The 24,301-nt window shown below is 45.6% G+C and overlaps 1 protein-coding gene across 2 annotated transcripts in view; it reads left to right on the forward strand.

Moving 5' to 3' along the window:
- The first annotated feature begins 9,994 nt into the window (after positions 1 to 9,994).
- The window catches only part of Slc15a1 (solute carrier family 15 member 1), a 45,590-nt gene continuing 31,283 nt past the window's right edge, over positions 9,995 to 24,301 (forward strand). The window contains exon 1 of one of the 2 annotated variants that reach the window (XM_004858628.3): positions 9,995 to 10,143. In XM_004858628.3, coding sequence (XP_004858685.2) covers positions 10,140 to 10,143 — 4 coding nt within the window. In that variant the 5' untranslated portion in view covers positions 9,995 to 10,139. The remainder of the gene's footprint in view (positions 10,144 to 24,301) is intronic. The other variant, XM_087193065.1, reaches the window with a different exon arrangement.

Consider the following 24,301-nt stretch of genomic DNA (forward strand, 5'->3'; position numbering starts at 1 on the left):
TTTTCTCCAATTGCATTTACTATTTTTCCATTTGTAAAAAATATCTTGAGCAGCCATTTTAAGACCAGATGAAATATCTATTGGTTGTTCTTTCCTATCAGCCACCAGTGTCTTTCCATGCCTTAATAATCCCAAAAGATTTTGGGGGTACCTTGGTATCAACTCATTAAGTAAATGAGGATTTATTACAGCACGGATGGGAAATGAATACCTTTCCTCAAAGAACTATTCATCAAACAAATATTCATTGTTTTTTTCCAGTTATTTCATCAAGGTGTGGATGGCACTGTGTAACTTTTGAAAGACAAATTAAGCAGTGCATTATGAAAACACCTGAATTTCCTAAATCTTTGCCAGCCATAGCATGTAGAGAGTTGATGTGTTCTTTTTTTTTTTTGGTACCAGGGATCAAACTTTGGTCCTTGCGCTTATGAGGCAGGCGGCGGAACCACTGAGCTAAATCCGTGGCCATAATATGTTCTTTTTAATTCTCGAAAATACAGTGGTACCTGTGACAATCAGTGAAGAGAAGAGACCACCCAGGCAGGCTAGTAGAAGCCAATGAGGCAGGCAGACTTTATTCACCTGGTGCATATTGACTAAGGGCAACACGGTGTCAGTGGTGAACAAAGACAAAGCAGGGAGCTTTATAGGGGATTGGAAGAGGGGTCAGAGCAAATATTTGCAGTCGGGGTCCATGCAGGGTTCAAGGGAGATGTATGGATGTTATCAGGTAACTTGGCACCAGGAAGATGTTGTGCTGCACTTTGTAGTCTTAGCTCTTTTCTATAACACCCTGTTCTGAGGCCAGGGATATAGCTCAGTGAAAAAAAAAAATCACTTCTATAACATCCCATTCTGTCTTCTATCGCCCCGGAGACAGCCCAGCCTGTGTCTGCAGCATGTTTGGCTGGGGGCTGTGGATTTTTGTATCTGCTAAAGCTGTAGCTTGGAATTAAACAACATATTTATTAACCAGGTCATGGCCAGATCAAGCCTGACAATATTTTGGTTTACGAACTTAATTTGTTTTACGATTTGGGGGAAAATGGCTGCATTTGTGTATGTGTGGGGAAAATGGCCATGGTTGTTTTCCACATCCAGATGTGCAGTTTGCAAATGGAAGCAAAATTTTGCCAAATATTTTTGTTTGTAAGCCAAATTGTTTGAAACAGAAGTGTTCGTGAACCAAGTTGTTACTATAAGACTGCATCATTGTATGCCAGTAAATCAATTGTCAAATATATACTTATTCACAGAAATCTCACAAGACTCCATCATTTACGTTATTTTAAGTTTATAGAACTGAATAAAAGGTTGTCAGATAAATGCGCTTTAAAAAACGCTGATGTTATATAATTAAGCCTGAAGTCAATAAATAACTGTCTGCATTTCTTTCTTTTTTTTTTCCTTAAATTCTTTTATTGGTACACTTTAGGTAAACAATACATTTACATTTATCGTTGGCTGCTTGTACCTGTACATGATGTTATTTTGGTTCTTATTTTTTTCCCCATTACTTGTGCGCCCTTCATCCCCTCTACCCTTCCCTATTTACATAGACTTTGTTTCCATTTCTTTTTCTTTTCTCATAATTTTTCCTTTCCCTTCTTTCCTTTCCCCTTCCCCTCCCCCTCCCACCACCCCTACACCTTTGGACCTTTTCTTCCTAAAATTATCAATTATTCATTTTAATCATTTTAATTCTTATTTACACTTTCAGTTTCTCACACTAGAGAAACTGTTCAGTATTTACACATGTCCTATTTATTTCACTTAAGAGGATGGCCTCAATATGCATCCATTTAGCTATAAATATCTCTAGTTTCTCGTTCTTTATGGCTAAGTAGTACTCCATTTCATCGTTTTTTTTCTTTTGTTTTGTTTTGGGTTTTTTGGTACCGGGGATCAAACTCGGGTCCTTGCGCTTGCGCAGCAGGCGGCAAAACCCGCGGAGCTAAATCCCCGGCCCAAAGATGCGGTTTTTTATAAAATGGAGTACTAGCCCGGGGATTTACCTCAGCGGTTTCGCCGCCTGCTGCGCAAGCTCAAGGACCCGAGTTTGATCCCGGTACCAAAAAAAACCAAAAAAAACCCCCCACATCTTTATCCAGTTTCCAGTTGATGGGCACTTGGGCTGCTTCCAAGCTTTAGCTATTACAAACTGTGCCGCTATGAACATGGGCGCACATATATCGCTGTGGTACGATTCTTTTAATTCTTTTGGGAAGATACCCAGCAGGGGAATAGCTGGGTCAAATGGGACTTCCAGTCCTAGTTCTTTGAGGTATCTCCATACTGATTTGCACAGTGGTTGCACCAGTCTGCACTCCCACCAACAATGGAGAAGGGTTCCTTTCTCCCCACAACCCCGCCAACATTTGTTACTGGTTGATTTCTTGATAGCAGCCATTCTTTGTGGGGTGAGGTGGAATCTCAATGTTGTTTTCATCTGCATTTCTCAAATGACCAGTGATGTTGAACATTTTTTCATATATTTGTTTGCTGCTTTTAATTCTTTGAGAAATGTCTGTTCATTTTGGATGCCCATTTTTGAATTGGGTTTTTGAATTTGGGGGTCTGATTTTTTCAGTTCTTTATATATTCTAGATAGTACTCCTTTGTCTAAGGTCCAGCTGCTAAAAATTTTTTCCCACATTGTAGGTTGTCTCTTAGCTCTGTGAGTGGTTTCTCTTGCAGTGCAGAAGCTTTTTAATGAGATCCCAGTTGTTGATTCTTTGTGCTAGTTCCCATGCTACTGATGTTTTGTTCATAAAGTCTTTTCCTATGCCAATGTCTTCGAGAGTTCTACCTAACTTATCTTCCAGCAAATTTAGTGTTTCTGTCTTAATATTTAGATCTTTAATCCACTTCGATCTTAGTTTAGTGCATGGTGATAGGTATGGGTCTAGTTTTAATCTTCAGCAGTTGAAATCCAGTTTTTCCAACACCATTTATTAAATAGGCTATCTTTCCTCCAATGAGGGTGCTTGGGTCCTTTGTCAAAGATGAGGTGGCTGGGCCAAGATTTAGCTCAATGGTTCCACTGTCTGCCTCGCAAGTGCAACAACCTGAGTTCAATCCCCGGTACCAAAAAAAAAAAAAAGTGAACTTGAAAGATGAGGTGGCTGAATATGTCTGGAATTGTTTCTGCATCTTCTAATCTATTCCACTGATCCTCAGGTCTGTTTCTTTGCCAGTACCATGCTGTTTTATCACAGTAGCTTTGTAGTATAGTTTCAAGTTGGGGATTGTGATACCCCCAGCCATGTCTCTGTTGCCTAGAATTGCTTTTGCTATTCTAGATCTCTTCTGGTTCCAAATAAATTTTTGCATTGTTTTCTCTAGTTCTATGAAGTATATTGTTGGAATTTCAATTGGCATTGCATTAAGTCTACAAAGTAGTTTTGGAAGTACGGCCATTTTCACTATATTGGTTCTTCCTACCCAGGAACAAGGAATGTCTTTCCATTTTGTTATATCCTCCTCAATCTCCTTTTTCAGAGTGCTGTAGTTTTCAGTGTACAGGTCTTTTGCTTCCTTTGTTAGATTAATTCCTAGATATTTCATTTTTTGGGATGCTATGGTAAAAGGAATTGTTTCCCTAATTTGTCTCTCAGTGAGTCTATTTGTGTATAAGAAAGTTATTGTTTTTTGAGTGTTGACCTTATATCCAGCTACTCTACTGAATCTGTCAATTAAGTTTAGAAGTCTTTTGGCCAAGTTTTTTGGGTCTTCTATGTAAAGTATCATATCATCAACAAATAATGACAGTTTAACTTCTTCCTTTCCTATCGTTATTCCCTTTATTTTTTTCTCTTTCTAATTGCTGTGGCTAATGTTTCCAGAACTATATTGAACAGGAGTGGTGATAGTGGGCATCCTTCCTTGTCTTGTTCCTGATTTTAGCATGAAAGTTTTCAGTTTTTGACCATTTAGTATGATGTTGGCTGTTGGTTTGTCATAGATAGCCTTAATCAGGTTAAGATAAAGATCTTTTATTCCAATTTTCTATACAGTTTTTATCATGAATGGGTGTTGGATTTTGTCAAATGTGTTTTCTGCATCTATTGAGATGATCATATGGTTTTTGTCCTTGACTCTGTTAATAGAGTATATTACATTTATTGATTTATGTATGTGTGTGGATTTATTATATCGAGTGATAAATACATTGTAATATTATTGGCACATAAATCATCAAAGCATGAGAATTTGCCATTTTCTTGCCTTGTAACTTAGGATGATTTCTCAAAGCAATTATTAATGAGGTTTTTTGGGGGGAGTGTTTGTTTTTTGTTTTTTGAGACAGGGTGTCACTGTGTAATTCAGGCTGGCCTTGAACTATGTAGTCCAGGTTGGCCTCTAACTGGTGGCAATCCTGAGTGCTAGGATTATAGGTGTGTGCCACCATGCCCAGCTGAGTTTATTTTTTTAAAGGCAGTGTTGTGAGCAGCCTAGAAATTATACGGGCCTTTGCTTTCTTTTTTACTCTGACATCTCAGGGACTTTATGTTAATTACCTGAAAGAAGTTATTCCAAAATATATTTTTCTAGTATTTTCCAAACCAAGGATTTCCCTGATTATGGAGTGCTTGCAGCAGCTACTCTTTGTAAAGTGGGCAGCATGTGCATTGCTTTAGTGGAAAAGCTTTTTGAGCTCCTTCCCAAGTGTCTCAGGCAGATAAACTTTATTTGAGAATCACAAATATGTTCTTTCATTATTAGTCTCTCAACATATGGAGATGAAGAATTATTTGATGGCCTTTTTTCCCCCAAAACATGATATTGATTTTTCTATCAAAAATAATTTGATCTGGGAGGCTGAGGCAGGAGGATCACAAGTTTGAACCCAGCATGGGAAACTTAGTGATTTAGTGAGACCCTGTCTCAAAATGGAACAATTTTAAAAAGGCACAGGAAAGGACCTGGGTTCAAACCCCAACACTGAAAAACTATTTTTAAAAACCTTTTGTTAGTTTCTTTGTTTGAGGTAGGAGAGTGGTACGTCCCTCGGTGATGACAGGGGTGAGATGTTCAGCTTCCGAAACAAGCGCCCATCATCGCCAGACCCCTGGGAGCGCCAGGTTGTGGTCCTCTGTGTGCCAGGCTGGCCCTGGCCCTCACCCTCCTTGCCTCCCTTCCTCCCCAGCAGCCGGTACAGCAGTGCCAAGGAGGGCAACCGAGGGCCACAAGGTGTCATCTCCTGCACTCAGGGCCCAAACTCTGCTCTGAAAATCTGCCCTTCTCTCAGTCTTATGGGACACTTGCATTTGTTCTGTTTAAATTAGCGGCTTTAGCAGAGTTAAATGGAGTAGAAATGGAGCCGTCTTAGCCACTTTCCTCATCGCTGGGACAAAATATCTGACAGCCACAACTTAGAAGAGAGGCTTACTCTGACTCGAATCTCAGTCCGTAGCCGACAGGCCCCCAGGCAGGATGGCATGGGACAAGGCACGGAGAACAGAAGGCAGAGCTTGAAGAGAGAAGCCAATGAGGGAGAAAAACTTTCCGGCCATGGGCCCCCCTCTTCCCACCGGGGGCCCCACTGCCTAATAGCACATTCTGCTGTGGATTCATCTGCAGGCTAATCCACCAATGGGTATGGCATTCCCCAATCCAGTCACCTCCCAAAAGCCCTGCCTGTGATCCCAGGAGTCTTTAGGAGACATCTAGATATAAATCAGAACAGGGGCCATGGGAGGTGGCACATGCCTGTAATCCCAGCACTCGGGGGGCTGAGGCAGAAGGATTGCCTCAAGTACAAGGCCAGCCTGGGCTACAAAGCAAGACCCTGTCACACACACAAAAATGTCATAACAAAAGCCCTTGCAAGGTAAAGTAACACCTGAAAGCTTAGCTTAGTCTGCTTGCATCGCTGTAATGGAATAGGACAGACTGCATCATGTGGAAAGGATGGAAGTTGATTCCTACAGTTCTGGGCACTGGAAACTTTAAGACCAAAGGACCACATTTGTGAGTACCTTCTCTCTATGACCTAATATGGCAGAGACCATCACCTGGGGAGAGAGTAAAAGGTGCCCAACTTGCCCCTTTCATAACTGACCCATCCCACTTACAGTCACAGCATAAATCATTCTCAAGGGCAGCATCCTCAGGACCTCTCGGCTTCCCAGGGTCCCACCTCTCCATGCCGCTGCACTGGGGACTAAGTTCCCACCCCACACTCTCGACAGAGGCTTGGGCACATGCTGAAATCACAGCCGAGCTGTGGGGCCTCGGTCGTGTGGAGTGGCAGACCCTTTCCTGACAGTAGGGTTTGGTGGAGAGGGAGAATAGGCAGACCGTGACAGCTAAGGAACAAGAGGCATCTGAGGGACAAATTCTGCACCTCCCACCAGCCAGCTGCATGACCCTGGGCAGTGTAACCAACCTCCACACACTGCAGTTTTCTCCTCATAAAACCTGGGAAGATTAGCACCATGTGGAAGATGAGCTAAGCCAGCCAGCAGATGAACAAGGGCTCATTATATTCTTCTCTCTTCATGTATCTTTGACACTTTCTGTAGCAAAGACATTAAAAAGGGAAAAGATGCTCCCTAATAATACCGACCGTGTCAAGGAAGGCATTAAACGAGGATGAGCAGGGAGGGGCAGGATCGAGTGCTCAGAGACCGGCCCATGCTCCCAGGGCTGGTCGCCTAGTGTTCTGAGGATTTACACACCATGATGTGGGAAAATTCACCTGCCAACTCTTGGCTCCAAAGTATCCCTGAACGAATTTGAACCAGCTGCTGGAACTTCCTCTCCTCCTATTTTCCAAATGGCCTTCAAATCTTTATACCTCGCATTCCTTCTCTCTCATCCCATTCCGTGGCTGAGAATCTCCCTTCTCCGGGCTGTGGGACTCGTGTTCCTTGTTTCTTCCGAAAGTCTACCCTTAACCGTCCACCTCCTCAGAGCTGTTTGCTTTATAGTTGACTCTGCTGAGCTTTCCCCAGGATGGAATGGAAAGGTCTTTATAGCCAAGCAACCTGAGAGACAGAGCCAGGGAAAATGGTAGTCCGTGACTCCAAAAAGTACTGAAGCCACCGTCTCAAGGGAGCGCTCTCGTCAGAACAGACCGCTGTGGCACTCCTGCGCCACACCAGCGCTCCAGGAGTGGAGGTTCGCCAGGGACCCGGGTGGGAGGGACCCCGACTGCTGCCCTGCGCACTGGTCTCATCATCAGACATTTGCTTCTTCCCACAGTCGGTTTCCAAAGGACAATCCTCCGAGGCCCTTTATCCAGGAGCAATTGGTGAATTCTGTACCTTCTGGGTCTGGACTCGGGGCTCTTTGGGGACTATCGTGGGCTCCGGGGTGCCCTCCCCCAAATGAACCCTGTGAACGTGCCATGATTTGTAAAAAGAGTCTTTTCGGGTAGATCTGAGGATCTTGAGATGAGCCCATCCTGGTGGGTCCTACATCCTCTGATAAATGCCCTCAGGAGGGAAGTCTGTGTGAGGACCAGGCCAGGAGTGAGACGCCAGGAGCCAGAAGAGATGAGAAGACTCCCCGGGGGGCCTGCGGAGGGAGCCTGCTGCCCACACCAGTCTTACACTTCTGCCTCCAGAACTGAGCGAGAGTCCATCTCTATTACAGTGGACCCTCGCATCACGACTGGCCTGACATTTGAACAACTTGGGTTATGATTGGAATTTTAGTTTTAACTTACAACCAAAGTCTGAGTTATGACCTGAATGCCGGCCACTTGTGCTTCTGGATGGTCTCAGATACAGATCTAACCCTTAGAGAGCTCCGGAAGGAACATTACAGCATTCTTTCCTATGTGGGGTTAACTGAGAAATCCTGGGCCAATGTCTAAGGACACTGAGATCTGCCTGTATGCAGGAGAGAAACTTTGAAGGGTGTGTACAGGAGTCTGAGCCTCAATTGACCAACTTCAGTTACAACCAGCCCTTGAGAACGAATTGAGTTCAGCAGTCAAGGGTCTGCTGTATTTGGAGCCGCCGAGCTCATGTGACTTGCTATAGCAGCCCTGGGAGGCAGAAACATGGAGGGCTGACGGAAAGGCTGGACATAGGAGAGGCCAGTGTAGTGTGCTCTCCAAGGCAGAAGCTCCCAGGTCTGGTGTCCCCAACACACACCAAAGAGCAGCCCAGGGAGAAATCAGGACTCCAAGTCTATGTCTTATTGGGAATTCTAGTGGATCTGAGGCACCCGCTGATCCGTTCAGGTTCAGCAGAGCTTGTCTGTTCTCCCTTGGGTTTTGTTCTTCATTTATGCATCCCTGTCTGGAGCTCCTTGCTGTGCTTTAAAAGTCACAGCGGTCCAGGCTCTGGGGTCCCAGGGTGGTCTCGGGGCTGTTTCCACAGTCTGCCCAATGCCAGTCACTAGCACAATAGCTTGGACCTGATAAATAGTGCTAGAATGAAGGGTTAAATAAGCACGTGGGAGAAACAATTGCCTCGCCACAGCTGAGGCATCTGCTGCGCCCAAGAGATCCCCGTTTCTGGTTCTGTGCACCTGGGGTGGGGACTGAGCCTCTCCCAAATTCCCTGGAGAGGCTGCTGCTGCTGCAGCTTTGAGAACCGCTCTCTAGAACAAGAGTGGTCCTACAGGGGCCGGGATCCCAAGGTTCAGGAGCTCAACAACAACATAAGTTCCAGCCCACAGAGAAATGGGGGGGCACTGGGGATCTAACTCTGGACCTTGTGCTTGCCAGGCAAGCATGGCACCACTGAACTACATCCCCAGCCCTCCAGGCCACACAGAAAAGCGATCCACAGGAGCTTCGCCCCCTCTTGCCCAGCCTGGCTGAAGGCAGGTGCCTAGGGGAGCACACTGCCAGAGTGAGTAGCCCTTCCTGGCACCTGCCGCCTCCAGTCCTTAGGCAGCATCAGCTGCTACCCTGTGTGCACCAGGTGAGCAAGGGTGGGAAGTTTCCTCCTCCCCAGCTCTGTGAGGAAAGTGGGGCAGGTGCAGGCCTGTGGGGAGGGGCTGCCTCTATCCCTCCCCAAACACATCTCTCACCTGTGCAGCGGGAGCTCCTAGAGCTCAGGCGATACTGGGCACAGGTGAGCGGGTTAACAAAGAGCCGCTGTATACTCACGCGTGGGTGCTCTTCGGCCCACACAGGAAGGGGGTTGACCCTGCTGCGGTGTGGATGAGCCTGGAGGACGCGATACCAAGCGAACAGACCCAGTCACAAAAGGACAGACTACACCATGTCATACAGGAGGCACCTCCAAGAGTCAAGTTCACAGAGAGGGCAGGCAGAGAGGTGGCTGCCGGGCTGGGGGAGGGAGATGGACAGGAATAGGGACAGAGCTTGAAGTTAGGGAAGATGAAAACGTTCTGGAGACAGGGGTGATAGCTGCACAACACTACCGATGTACTTAATCCTCTTAACATACACTTAAGAGCTGAGATGGTAAACTTTATGGTAAGTACATTTATTTCACCCCCATTTTAAAAAACACAATGGACACCTTCATTTTCCTTTTCAACGGTTCTCCCTGTGTTTGCACAACACAAACCTCAAGTCAGACAAGAAAACAAAAACCGATGTGGAGATGGTTATTTTTATTTTTATTAATCTTTCTTAAAGGAAAAAGACTCATCCAGAAACGTTTTCAGTAGTTCCAACTCCAGGTGAAGCCGCACACATACACATGCACACATGCACAAAGACAACTCGCACCCATAAATGCACATAGAGACAACTCACACGCCCAGAGCTGGCCTTGCGCAGCCCACCTTTGCTTCCCCACACCAGGTAACCCTGTACAGCGGCTTCCAAATAGTGGCCCAGGCCCAGCATCCTGCAGCAGCCTTAGATGTATTAAAAGCAGATTCTCAGCCCCGGCGTTATCCCCTGAGCAGCGATTCCGGGGCAGGGCCTGGCGATCTGGAGTTTAACAAGCCCCCAGGTGGCTAGCGACAGCCCCAGATCCCGCCCACCTCCCCAGGCCCGCGGGGCACCAGGCTCCTTCGGAGGCTCCAGCGGCAAGGATCTCTGCTCCCGGCCTAGGCCACCTCCGAGGGTGGAGCTGGCCAGCCCCGCCTCGCACACCTCCGGCTCTCTCGGGCAGCTCGCTGGGCAGGGCCTGGAAACAAAGTCAGAGCAGCTGGCCGACTCCTCGCGTTCGCCCTGAGCCCTCAGAGCCGCCGCCATGGGTAAGTGCGCCGGGCGGGGGTCGCCGGGGAGGGAGCGGGACTCGTCTGTCCCCAGGCTTGGCGCGGACTGTGGGGTGCCGTCGGGGCGCCACGGCGGGCGGGTCGCGGTCCGTGGTTTCTGCGGTCTCTGGTCCCCGTGGTCCCTGAGCCACTGGTGGCGGGACGGGGCCGGCACTGCGGCTGAGGACCCAGGGCCACTTGGATGTCAGCGGGGCCCGGGGTTGAGTGCGTGTTGTCCCGCCCTGGTCGTCACCCTGCTTCTGCGGTGGGGAGGCCAGCGCTCCGAGGCGCCCCAGCTCGGAGGCTTTGAGGAGGAACCTTGAGCTGCCGTCCTGTTGGGAACTCTCCCCCTCTCCTTTTGCCACCTACCGCCGCTGTGCCCTTGAAGTTGGGCTGAGCCAGGCGGGTGATGGCAGCAGGCACGTTGCTGGTGACTGCCGGGCCAGCCCGACCCGTTTCGGAGAAATGGAGCAGCAAAAAGACTAGGAAGCCACTTGGCTCCCTCCTGTGCTGCTGCAGGACGGGCAACAGCAGCGCACCAGGAGGACGGGTCAGCCCAGCCTCTTCTCCGGTAAAGACGGGGGTTCTGGGTCCAGGGCTCTCTGGATGTCAGGCCCTGGATGAGCCAGACGCCTGCCTTTCCAGCAGTGTGGCCTCAGAGTGACAGGAGGGACTCAGCCTGGCCTGCCTGGCCCCCCTTGCTACCCTGTTCTTGCCCTAGTAAAGTTAGCTTTGGAGTCTCCCTTCCTCCCGCACCAAGGAAGTAGAAGCCTGAGTAGTGGAGGTTCACTGTGGCTGAGTGTGCTTGTTCCAGAAAGATGCTGCAAGCACTGGCTTGGGTGGAGGCCGTCAGAGTTGTGAACCAACTTGGCTTTGCAGGAGCTCGCCAGCTGGAGCTCCCGGTCCTGCCCCTCAGCATCTCTTGCTTGTCACTGTGTGCGACCTTCCTGACAGCTGCTTTGAAGTATTTCTGTTGGACTTCAGATAGTAATACCTGAGAAGTATCTGTGTTCAGTTAGAGTCCTGCACTTCTAACAGCTCAAATTGGATGGAAGTCTAAGCCAGCAGCCCATTTACTGACAAATGAATACCAAGCTGGCTTTGGAAGCATAGTTCCAAATAAATAGACGCTTTCTAGTTTGCAAATAGGTCCTTGAGCAATTTTTTTTTATTGCAACTGAGATGGGCAGAGCATATGAGTAGCCACAGTTTATGTTCAGATGCCCAGTGACCAAAGGTGACACTTGGAATGCTTTGACAAATGAGGCAAAAGAGCAAGAAAGAATTCCTAGAAAAACCTGAGCTTTGGGCTGCTGACTTGAGCGCTGTGTAACTGGAACAAAAATTGGGTTGGGATCTGAACTGCTACCCTACTTAAAGCCGGGGTCAGCAGCGTCTTCTGGAAAAGGTCATAGGTGTTGTGGGCTTGGCTGGCCCCGAGATTCCTGTGCGCCCCAGCTCTGTCCCTGCAGTGTGGAAGCAGGGACAGACCATGTGCAAACACAGGGGTGGAGCTGCTCTAACAAAACTTCATAGGCACCGAGGGTCAGATTTTGTGTAATTTTCCTGTACTGCAAAAGTCTTTAAAGTTTCTATCATTTAAAAATGAAAATCACTGGGGCTGGGGATTTAGCTCAGTGGTTCCACCACCTGCCTTGCAAGCGAAAAGACCCAAGTTCGATCCCTGGTACCAAAAAATAAAAAATAAAAATGAAAATCAGAGCCAGGCATGGTGGCACATGCCTATAATTCCAGCACTCAGGAGGCTGAGGCAGGAGGATCACCTCGAGTTTGAGGCCAGCCTGGGCTACATAGCAAGACCCTGTCTCAAAAAAACAAAAACAAAAAATAAAAATGAAAATCAATCTTGTGAGCCACACAGAGACAGGCGGTGGTCTGCTGACCTTCCTTAAAGTATTGTCTCTGTGTGCTTGGAGTGGGCAGTGGAGAGAGCCTGGGATTCCTTCCTGGGCCAGACTGGTTGGTGAGGTCTCAGAAGGCAGAGAGTTTCTCACAGCTGGAAGGAGCCCCAGGAGGGAGAGCCACTGTACAGCTGGGGACACTTTCACTGAGGGTTTGTTCTCTCCTCCCATCAGCTCCCCACCCCCAACTCCAACTCCATTATCCAAAATGTAGCAAGATTACATCTCACACTTTGGTCCTGGAAAACCACAGATTTTGCTCTGCCACTTGCCACCTACTGTATTTGACTCTGAAAATCAGATCTGAAGGTCAAATTCTAGGAAGCAAGCTCCTATCTCCAGCTGCCAAGGCCTCTGGGTTCTTTGAGAAATTCATTTCTTTAGTGAAGGACCCTTTATCCTATGTTTGTCTTCCAGATCTCAGCCTTGAAACTTGGCTATGTTCCTGATGAGTTTTTCCAAGTCCACTTCCTGCCTGTGTTTAAAATGATGAATTAGCTGTGAAAGTGCTTAATTCCTGGCCATATAAAAGTCCTTCCACAGTTTTTTCCTCTTCCTGGGAGCTCTTGGGTCAACCAAAGAACAGTCTGAGTGCAGGGAGCCTGGGATTTCTGTCTAAGCTGGAAGGGGGTCTTTGGCATGTGGCCTTTAGGAAGCGCTCTTCATCCCAGCCAGCAACTGAGGACAGATCTTCTAATGCTGGGTTCTTGCAGACTGATGGTGCACTAAGCCAGGGGCTTTCAAACTTGAGCACACTCCAGGCTTAGCTCGGTGAGCGACTGTCTCACAGTTGCTGCCCCACCCACTGAGCCTGTGATTTAGTAGGATTGGGTGGGGCCGAAGGATGGATAAATTCAAAGGATGCTCACGCTGCTGAGCCCAAGACCACATTTTGAGGACCATAGCTCAAAATGACTCTTAAGTCATGGGGCTCTCCTTTGAACCCTTGCCCACCCAGTACAGCCTGGCCCTGGCTTGTCCATGTGGGTCCATGTCCATGGCAATGAAGTTTGGGTACATTCCTGGCAGAAGTTGAAAATGAGCCTCCATGTGCTATTTTAAGAGTCTAGGTAGAGTGGAAGTGATAGTCAATGTGGTCCAGCCAGGGCTGGCAGGGTGGCTTGAGCCATGTTTTTTGTGGTTTTATTTCCCATGTAGAGTGTAAAATAGTCTTGCCTGGAAGAAACTAAAATCCCATTTTTCCCAAGTTGTAATTGAAATAAACAGGACTCATGAAAACAGCAGCGCGTAGTAACTTGGCAAACTTGGAGGATTTGCCATCTTCATACTAAATCTTTGCATCATCCTTCACACCTCTACAGCATCTCCTGAGTAGAACTATCCGATTTTTTGTTTACTTGGATTTTTTTTTTTTTTGGTACCGGAGATCGAACTCGGGTCCTTGCACTTTCGAGGCAGGCGGCAGAACCACTGAGCTAAATCCCCGGCCCTACTTGAATTTTTTTTTTTTGTATTAAATTCTTTTATTGGTACATTGTAGGTCCACAACACAATTACATTTCTCATTGGGAATTGTACCTTTACATAATGCATCTTGGTTCTTATTTTTTCCCCATTCCTAGCCCTCCCTTCACGCCCTCCACCCTTCCCTATTTACAAAGACTTTATTTCCATTTTTTCCATTTCTCATCATTTTTCTTTTCCCTTCTTTCCTTTCCCCTGCCCCTCCCACTACCCCTACCCCTTTGGACCTTTTCTTCCTATTTTACATTATCAATTATTCATTCTAATCACTGGTACATTTTAGGTATACAATATAATGACATTCATCATTGGAAATTTGCACCTTTCCATAGTCTCTCTTGGTTCTTATTTTTCACCCTTGCCCAGCCCTCCCTTCCACCCCTCCATTCCTCCCTATTTACAAAGATTTTGTTCCTATTTTTCCATTTTCTCATATTAATCCCATTCCCTTCTTTCCTTTCCCCTAGCCCTCACATGTCCTTCCCCTTTGCCCCTTTTCTTCCTATTTCACATGACCTATTATACATTTAGTCCTTATTTACACTTTCAGTTTCTCACACCAGAGAAACTATTCAGTATTTACACATGTGTGTCCTATTGATTTCACTTAAGAGTATTGCCTCAATGTGCATTCATTTAGCTATAAATGTCTCTAATTTCTCATTTTTTATGGCTGAGTAGTACTCCATTTTATAAAAAAGCCACATTTTCTTTATCCAGTCTCCAGTTGATGGGCATTTGGGCTGTTTCCACCTACTTGGATTTTTTGATAAGTGGTTTTCCCATTTTGAGTCACAGAACTATCCCCTGAAGAGCAGAGAGCAGTAGATGGAGGACACAACTGACCAGGTGAGCTCCTGGGGAACTTCTCTGGCAGAAAGGCTGCCACTCCTGCTCCAGGGGAGTTCTCATCCTCCCTGGTGATGGGAGGATGACATGGAACCAAGGAGCCACGCAAAGAGGCTGGACTTCCTACCAGCTGTGGCCCTCTGTCTCCTTGCACACCATTGCATCTGGGTCCTGTCCCTCGTAGGAGAAAAAGTGGATGGGTGTCCTAGGTGAGCTGATAAGCAAAGAAAAACAAGGGTGAGGTTGGAGGAACATCTCCGCATTCCTCTGTGGTGACAGGGGAAAGAGTAAGAGCAGCATTATCAGGAGATGACTGAGGATCATTGACTTGTAATACTGCTGTTGCAACATAAGAAACTGGGTTCATTGTTCTGTAACTTTGTCCCTTGGTTTACAAGCACAGCTGCCATCAGCAGGCAGGCAGCACAGAGTTAAAAGGACATCTCAGCAGTTGGGAAATGTCACAGCAGGGGTAGGGGGGAGGGATAGGATCTTCCCCAGAGCCTCAAGGAGGAAGAAGGTCTAGTTCCTCCTAGATGGGCTGCTCCAAGATTGGGGTGGGGAGGATCCCACATAGGGCTGCTGAAAGGAGTTTGTCATCAGAGGGTGACATTAAATCATCCAGTTATTGGATGGGGATATGTGACAATGAGCACAATGCCCATAAAATTTTGGTTTAAGAATCAGATGTAGAAAATCCACAAAATGTACTTAGTTAAGGAGGCCTCTTAAAAGTTCTCAAGGCAAAGCATTTAGAATTTCTACAGTCTGCCTGGGGGGACAAGATTGTATTATAAGCTCCATTAGGATCTATCAAAGGCACATTTATACATTTGAGATGTTCTTGGGGAAATAAACCATTCAACCCTGTCCTAGTTACTTTCTCATTGCTGAAACACAATACCTGACACAACTCTTGAGAGTTTTATTTTGGCTCACAGTTTATGGAGGTTTCAGTCCATAGTCTGCTGGCTCTGAGGCAGGGCAGCATGGAGAAGGGTATTGCAAAGGAGAAAGAGCTCATGGCATGGTGGCAGAAGCACAGAGAGGAATCAAGGAAGGAGGGAAGGAGATGGACCCTTCCAGGCCATATCCCAGTCACTACCTCCTCCAACCAGGCCTCACCTCCCAAGTCACTTTTAGCTATAAACCCATCTGTGGACTAATCCACTGATGAGTATCACTACTGGAGACCCCTGCAGTTAGGTTCCTGCCCCAGTATATGATGCTGGCCTGAGGAAAAAAAAAAAAAAAACTAAAAGAACTAGGAGAGAAAGTGGATGCCAGGATGACTAATGCTGGTGCAACCAATAAAGGCACTGGCCAGTCCAAGCCACTGATTTTTATTGGCAATCAATTACGGTAAAGGCAAGCTACATGTAAGGGCAGAACTACCTGCAAGGAGGTGCAGACATGCCGTTTCTATGGAAAATAATGTAAACAAGACTCACAAAGGACAAGACAAAGCATTCTCAAATTAGAAACAGAATAGACAAAATATATACTTGTAATTAGAACATTGTCCTTGTAGTAAGAAGGTTTTAGTTGTAGGAATGAAATTTGTGTGCGAGTTACTCTGACCTTGGCACGTAGGTTTCAGCCAGACTCAATTCTATACACAAATGAATTGTGGGGTTAGCTCTTTACAGCCTGTGCTGCTTACAGCCTGCTTTGGGGCAGAATCAAGATTGCAGTCTCCCACATATCACATGATCCAGTTACCTCCCCAAAGCCCCATCTATGAGCGTATGAGGCTTTGGGGGGACATCTAGATATAAACTGTGACAAACTCAAACATAGAATCTCACAGGATTATTCGTTTCCTGTGGCTGTTGCAGCAGGAATACCACAAGTTGATGTTGTAAAACACCAGAGATGTATTCCCTGGCACGGTCAGGCTGCAAGTCCAGCATCAGGGTGTCCGCAGGCCCCGCCCTCTGAAGGCCCTCAGGGACAATCTGTTTTCCAGCTTTCTCTGAGCTCCAGGTGACTCCAGCTGTCCTTAGCATTCCTTGGCCCACATCTGCATCTCTGCAGTCTCTACCTCTGTTGTCACGTGGGTGGCCACCTTCCTCCTGAGCGTTTGTCTCTGTGTCACATCTCTCTTATTAAGGACATAATTCCCCTTGGCTGCGGGGCTCACCCCTACTGCAGTCTGACCTCACTCACCTTAACTAATTGCATCTGATTTTTTGCTGTTTACAGATAATGCTTGATCTGAGATTTGGGGCAGTTACTTGAATTTGGGAACAACACTATTCAGCTCCCCACATGGTATAGAGAAAATATTCTCTCTGAAATGTGCACATCTCTTATACCTGGTTTAGGTGAAACATTCTTAGCGTGTAAAGATGACTCCATCATGGCCTGTGTCCTCGGCCTAGGTGCTACATTTGGTGACAAATGACACACACACACACACACACACACAGACACACATACACACACATACACCTGCCCAGCAAGGCAGGTGGATTTTCTTTTTTGGCCATAGTACCAAATAATTCTTTAAAAATCCATTCAAGGGGCCGGGGATTTAGCTCAGTGGTTTCACTGCCTGCTGCGCAAGCGCAAGGACCCGAGTTTGATCCCTGGTACCAAAAAAAAATAAAAATAAAAATAAATAAAAATCCATTCAATGGGCAAGGGATTTGGCTCAGTGGTGCTGCCACCTGCCTTGCAAGTGCAAGGTCCCAAGTTTGATCCCTGGTACCAAAAATAAAAATAAAAATAAAAATCCATTCAATAACAAAAGTGGTACAGAGAAAACACCCTCTCTATATAAACATGAAATAAAAAACCCTCAAAGTGATGTCATAAACACAGATAATTTATCTAAAATTCTAAAAATCATGGCCATGCTCTGTCAATACTGTGCTATGATAAAGTTCTCAGGCAGTTTTAGGGGGTTTTTTTAGTTCTTTTATTGGTACATTTTAGGTATACAATTCGTTTACATTTATCATTGGGTGTTTGTACCTGAACATGATGTATCTTGGTTCTTACTTTTTTTCCCCCATTACCTGTGCACCCTTCACCCCCTCCTCCCTTCCCTATTTACATAGATTTCATTTCCTTTTTTTTTTTTTCTTTTCTCATAGCTTTTCCTTTCCCTCTTTTCCTTTCCCCTTCCCCTCCCTTCACTCCTTCGTCTTTGGACCTTTTTTCCTATTTCAAATTATCAGTTATTCATTTTAATCATTTTAACCCTTGTTTACACTATCAGTTTCTCACAATAGTGAAACTATTCAGTATTTACATATGTGTGTCCTATTTATTTCACTTAAGAGTATGGCCTCGATATGCATCCATTTAGCTATAAATGATTCTAGTTTTTTGTTCTTTACGGCTGAGTAGTACTCTATTTTATTAAAAAACCACATTTTCTTTATCCAATTTCCAGTTCACGGGCACTTGGGCTGCTTTCAAGCTTTAGCTATTACAAACTGTGCCGCTATGAACATGGGTGCATATATATCGCTGTGGTATGATTCTTTTAATTCTTTTGGGAAGATAACCAGCAGGGGAATTGCTGGGTCATATGGGACCTCTAGTCCTCTAGTTCTTTGAGGTATCTCCATACTGACTTCCACAGTGGTTGCACCAGTCTGCACTCCCACCAGCAATGGAGAAGGGTTCCTTTCTCCCCACAACCCCGCCAGCATTTGTTATTTGTTGATTTCTTGATAGCAGCCATTCTTTCTGGGGTGAGGTGGAATCTCAGTGTTGTTATCATCTGCATCTCTTGAATGACGAGTGATGTTGAACATTTTTTCATATATTTGTTTGCTGCTTTTACTTCCTTGTCTGAGAAATGTCTGTTCATTTCAGATGCCCGTTTTTGAATTGGGTCTTTGAATTTGGGGGGTCTGATTTTTTTCAATTCTTTATATATTCTAGATAGTAGTCCTTTGTCTAAGGTACAGCTGCTAAAAATTTTTCCCCATATTGTAGGTTGTCTATTAGCTCTGTTGGTGGTTTCTTTTGCAGTGCAGAAGCTTTTTAATAAGATGAGATCCCAGTTGTTGATTCTTTCTGCTAGCTCCTGTGCTGCTGAGGTTTTGTTCATAAAGTCTTTTCCTATGCCAATGTCTTCAAGAGTTCTACCTAACTTATCTTCCAGCAAATTTAGTGTTTCTGTCTTAATATTTAGATCTTTAATCCACTTTGATCTTAGTTTAATGCATGGTGATAGGTATGGGTCTAGTTTCAATCTTTGGCAGGTTGAAATCCAGTTTTTCCAACACTATTTATTAAATAGGCTATCTTTCCTCCAATGATGGTAGTTGGCTCCTTTGTCAAAGGTGAGGTGGCTGAGCATGTCTGGACTTGTTTCTGGATCTTCTAATCTATTCCACTGATCCTCAGGTCTGTTCCTTTGCCAGTACCATGCTGATTTTATCACAGTAGCTTTGTAGTATAGTTTCAACTTGAGGATTGTGATACCCCTAGCCATGTCTCTGTTGCTTAGAATTGCTTTAGCTATTCTAGGTCTCTTATGGTTCCAAATGAATTTTTGGATTGTTTTCTCTAGTTCTGTGAAGTATATTGTTGGAATTTCAATTGGCATTACATTAACTCTATAAAGTAATTTTGGAAGTATGGCCATTTTCACTATACTGGTTCTTCTTACCCAGGAGCAAGGGATGTCTTTCCATTTTCTTGTATCCTCTTCGAGCTCTTTTTTTCAGAGTGCTGTAGTTTTCAGTGTACAGGTCTTTTGCTTCCTTTGTTAGATTGATTCCTAGATATTTCATTTTTTTGGATGCTATTGTAAAAGGAATTGTTTCCCTAATTTCTCAGTGAGTCTGTTATTTGTGTACAAAAAGACTATTGTTTTTTGAGTGTTGCCCTTGTATCCAGCTACTCTACTGAATCTGTCAACCAAGTCTAGAAGTGTTTTGGCCAAGTTTTTTGGGTCTTCTATGTAAAGTATCATATCATCAGCAAATAATGACAGTTTCACTTCTTTTCCTATCTTTATTCCTTTTATTTCTTTCTCTTTTCTAATTGCTGTTCAGGCAGTTTTTAACTACACATTGGGTTTCACCGTTTTTACCATCTCTTCAGTCCTTACTCATTTCAAAATTATAAGAAAAAACTAAGTAAGTCAGCTAATATTTTTATGGAGAGTTATTGATAATACCTCATAAAATTTAAAATACACATAGTATTTTTCTAGCATTCTACTCTAGAACTTTCTTGTATTTTCTATTATCAATGAGGCAAAACTTTTGCATTCTGTGCATAGTCTTATAGCCTAACTTCATGCTTATTGTGATTGTGAAGCATTTTTCTAGTCATGATTCATCAAATAAGAGCAAAAAGTCTTTGGGTGTAGAAGTTAGAGTCTCTAATTTAATTGTCTCCAAAACATCCACCCCACAAAACCCTAGGTAATTGGTTCCTTTTAATTTAGCAACACTGACGCGTCTTTGGCACTGTTTCCTCCTATGACAACATACAAGATCGTGTTGTATATTGATGAAGGTGGACCCACGCACAACACAGATGCTAAAGTGCTAGTCTCTGCTGGCTGCAGCATGGACATTTTGATGGGAGGGAGGTGTAGATGCTTTCCATCAGGATCTTTAGTTCCCTGTCTCCTGCTGGGGCTCCTCTGAGGAAGGGTTCTCTCTTTAACCTGAGAATGTAGTTTGTATTCACCTCAGCTGCCATGCATTTAAAGTAAGCCCAACTCATAAGTCCTATTCCTGTAGAATAAAAATAGCCAGGTGTGGATAAAGAAAGGAATAGGAAGGGTTCCAGTGCCTGCCTCGCAAGTGCAAGGACCCGAGTTCGATCCCCAGTACCAAAAGAAAAAAAAAAAAAGAAAGGAATAGGGAGAGCAAGGTAACTGTTCTAACCCCGGGAACAATCCTCTCAGCTGAGCACCGTTCACTGCCTAGGCCTGGGCAGAATTTAGGACAATTGCCCAGATCTTTCTGTTCGCTACATATTAACCCTGGGGTACTCCGAGGCCGGCTGACCACTCCCTGCAAATGTGCAGGTTGAGATGAAGCAATCCAACCACGTCCACAGGTGCTCAGAGCCTGGAGCCCATGTTTTTCTAAAACTGAATGGGAGAGGTGCACAGAAATCCACGTCTGTGATTACCGGGAAATGATGCTAAGAGTCATAAATTTATAAAATCATCAGAAAGTGGCCATTACAGCCTTCCTAAGCTGATGACTTTGTACAGTCATATGTAGAAATCTTTTTAAAGGGCAAAAGGGTACTTGTAACCTAAAGCAGTGAGGGATACAGTGGGTTTAACTGTGTATTCCAAAAATTGTTATGTTGAAACTCAAACCCCTAGGACCTCAGAATGTGATCTCTTTGGGAAATAGGGTTGTTGGAAATGTAATTAGTTAAAATGAGGCCATAGTAGGGCCAGAGATTTAGCTCAGTGGTTCCACCGCCTGCCCCGCAAGTGCAAGGACCTGAGTTCAATCCCCGGTACCCACCCACCCACCCCCCGCAAGAAAATAAGACCATAGTAGAGTAGGGTGGACCCCTAATCCAGTATGACTAGTGTCTTTATTAAGAAAATGTGGGGCCAGGGATTTAGCTCAGTGGTTCCGGCACCTGCCTCGCAAGCGCAAGGTCCCAAGTTCGATCCCCGGTACCAAAAAAAAAAAAAAAAAAGAAGAAAATGTGGGAGGGGGTGTGGTGACACATGCTTGTAATCTCACACTTGGGAGGCTGAAGCAGGAGAATCACCGAAAATTCAAGGCCAGTCTGGGCTATATAGTGAGTTCAAGGCCAGCATGAACTACATAGCGAGACCCTGTCTCAAAAAAAAAAAAAAAGATGTGGACATAGGTACATCACAGGAAGGACACATGTGAAGGTGAGGAAGATACCCAGTTGTATGTCTACAAGCCTGGGAACACCAGAGATGGCCAACAAATACCAGGAGTTAGGGGAGGGGCCGGGACAGATTCTGCCACCCACCACAGAGGGAAGCAAGCCTGTTGACACCAAGAGCTCAGACTTCTGCACTGTTTTAAGCCACCCAGTTTGAGGTACTGTGTATGGCAGCCCTAGAAAACTAAGACAGTGACCAACAGCTGTCCCCAGAGCCTGAGCAGCATCCCCCAAGCTGAGGGCAGGGGTGTTTTAACACACAAGACAATGCCAGGCCTGGCTGATGGAAGAGGCAGCTTGTTACTCTCAGGGACAGGGAAGTCCCTGGCCCACCATGGGCACTGGAAATTAGTAGAGTTAGAAACAGTGGAGCTGAGGAAGTCACCTCCTTCCATCCATTTACATTTAAATAGCGATCTAGGGTCGTCTGCCTTCCACTGTACCAAGAGAGGTAGAAAATAAGACAACAAAAGCTCTGAAGATTGCTGCTGCTCTAGCCAAGAGCACATGCCTGTTGGGTCTCCTACCAGTGGTGGCGAACCTATGGCACACGTGCCGCAGTGGGCTGTTTGTATCATTGAAAGCTCTAAAAGGTTCGCTATCAATCACATCAGGCCCTTCTGCTCTGGGTCAGTGTGAGCGACCCTGGAAGAGGGCTGCCTCCTCTTCTCATCTCAGCCCCACCAGGGATCCCCACAGTTGATTTTGTCCTATTTTAACTCAGTCCATTCTAATATCCATCCATACTTGGGAAAAAACTACCCGTGAATAAATAACAGCCTTCATCTTATTCATGTAGATTCCAATTTCTGCGCTCAAGTTCCTCGCTCATCTTCAAAGGCCACATCTTCCCACCTGCTCGATGCCAGTGTGATATTGAGAATGTTCTCAGCCTAACTCAGAGCCACTCCTGCCCTTCATGAGGCCAAGCTGCGTCTGGCAGAGGCCCTTGCATTCCCTGGAGGGCTCGTGAGGCCTGCTCCGTCAGCTCCATCCCTTGCTTCTGGCTTTTGAATCCCTTCACAGACCACCTCAGCAACCTGATAGGGCAGCATGGCCCAGCTCTGCCCCAGCAGTGGGTACCACAGTCTGTAACCTGTGGAAGGCACAGACCCAGTGACAGTGTGGGTCCTGCCAGTCCGACTAAAAAGGCAGGGGCCAGGAGTGCACTTCAAACTCCCATATAGAAAAATGGAGCTTAGGAAAGTAATAATAATAAAAAGGACATCTTAGCTGGGCATGGTGGTGCACGCCTGTAATCACAGCACTTGGGGAGGTGGGGCAGGATTATTGCACGTTTGACTCCTACAACTTAGTGAGAGCCTGTCTCAAAATAAAAAGGGCTGGGGATGTAGCTCACTATAAAGGCCCTGGGTTCAATCCCCCTTACCACAAAAGAAGTAGGAAAATGGAGCCTTACTTATATGTAAATAGTGATTAAAGACCTACCTATATAATTATAGAGTTTGAGGCAAATCCATGTGCATTAGTTTCCCATTCCTGCTGTGACAACACAGTATGCCACAGACTCAATGGCCTAAAATAACAGTGTCTTACAGTCTTGGAGGTCAGAAGCCTGAAATGGGAGGCTGAGGCAGAAGAATTGCCACGAGTTTGAGGCCAGCCTGATCTATGTAGCAACACCCTGTTTTAAAATGGATTTTATGGGGCTGCTCTCATAGAGGCACAGGGCTGCCTTCTAAAAGGAGAGCTCATTTCCATTTCCTTGGCTTCTCCCACCGCCCCAGGCTGCCCACATTCCTTGGCTTGTGGTCCCTCAGCAGCAACAATTGCAGTCATGCCCTTGCCCTGTTGTCACATCCACATCGTCTCTTCTGACTCTTTGTAGGACACTTGTGATTATACTGGGTCCACTGAAAAGCTCAGGACAAACACTGCATCTCATCTTACATCCGCAAAGTCCCTCTCGCTGTAGAAGGAAACACATCCACAAGTTCCAGAGCCTGGGATATGAACACTTTTGGGGGACACTGTTCTGCCTACCACACCATGGGACTTCAGAAACACCATCCCGAAAACAGCACGCAACTTGAGTCAGTCCCTCTGTTTGACACTTAGCCGTGACAGAAAGTTTTCTCTCTGCTCACAGGACAGAGAGAGCTTCTCTTCGAGACCTCCGCAAAGTGCCTCATCCCCTGCAATCAAAAGTCCAACTCCTAGAGATACACTGTCTATGCCCTGCGTGTTCCCGAGGGGTTTGGCCGTGTGCCACATGGTAACATTTCAATCAACGACAGGTCACACACTCCACTAAGACCACCAGCAGATCCTAGGCCTGTGGAAGGCTATGCCATTTTGCATTGTGTAGGTTCGTTCTGTGATATTTGTACAACCACGCCTCACCTAACACACTCCTCAGAACTTATCTCTGATATCAAATGGCCCATGACCATATTGATTTTTAGGTAATAAAACATTAGAGATTTAACTAAGTGGTTCAAAATCTGAAACAAGCTTTGTATAAACAGGGAGATATTCACGCTAATGGAGAAACTTTATTAAGTAGTGGGGATCAGTGGAGTATTGTTTTGTTCTTGCTTTACCTGTCTGCACCACACCACCAAGTCAGTCATCATAGAAATGTATATCATATGCTTATTTTATTAAATTATTTACACAAAAGAAAGTCAAACTCTTTGCTAGACGTAGAATAGCAACAAGAACTGGCATTTCTTTGGTGATTTCTCTAATGGGCTGGATTTTAGGCTTGGCTCTGATCTATCCATAAACCCAGGTGATTTAAGAGTGACTCTAACATCGGACCACTCAAATATGCTGGTTAGTTTTGCTACCCAGATACCAACTATAAACACAATCTCAGAATCTTGTCCTGCTTGCAATTTGAGTTCAAGCTCAAGTCTCCCTATGAACAGCACTCTACACTTGGCCTTTTTAAGATAGCAACACAGGGACATGCAGATAAGAACCGCTGACTACTACAGCCAGCCAGCCAGCTACCCATAGCTCAGGAGTCTACAGAAAAGCTTCCAACCTCTGCCCCGCAATAATCA

The sequence above is a fragment of the Heterocephalus glaber genome, unplaced genomic scaffold (genome assembly GCF_053883595.1).
Source record: "Heterocephalus glaber isolate CG9 unplaced genomic scaffold, H.glaber_assembly_v1.0 deba00001578, whole genome shotgun sequence".
Lineage (NCBI taxonomy): Eukaryota > Metazoa > Chordata > Mammalia > Rodentia > Bathyergidae > Heterocephalus > Heterocephalus glaber.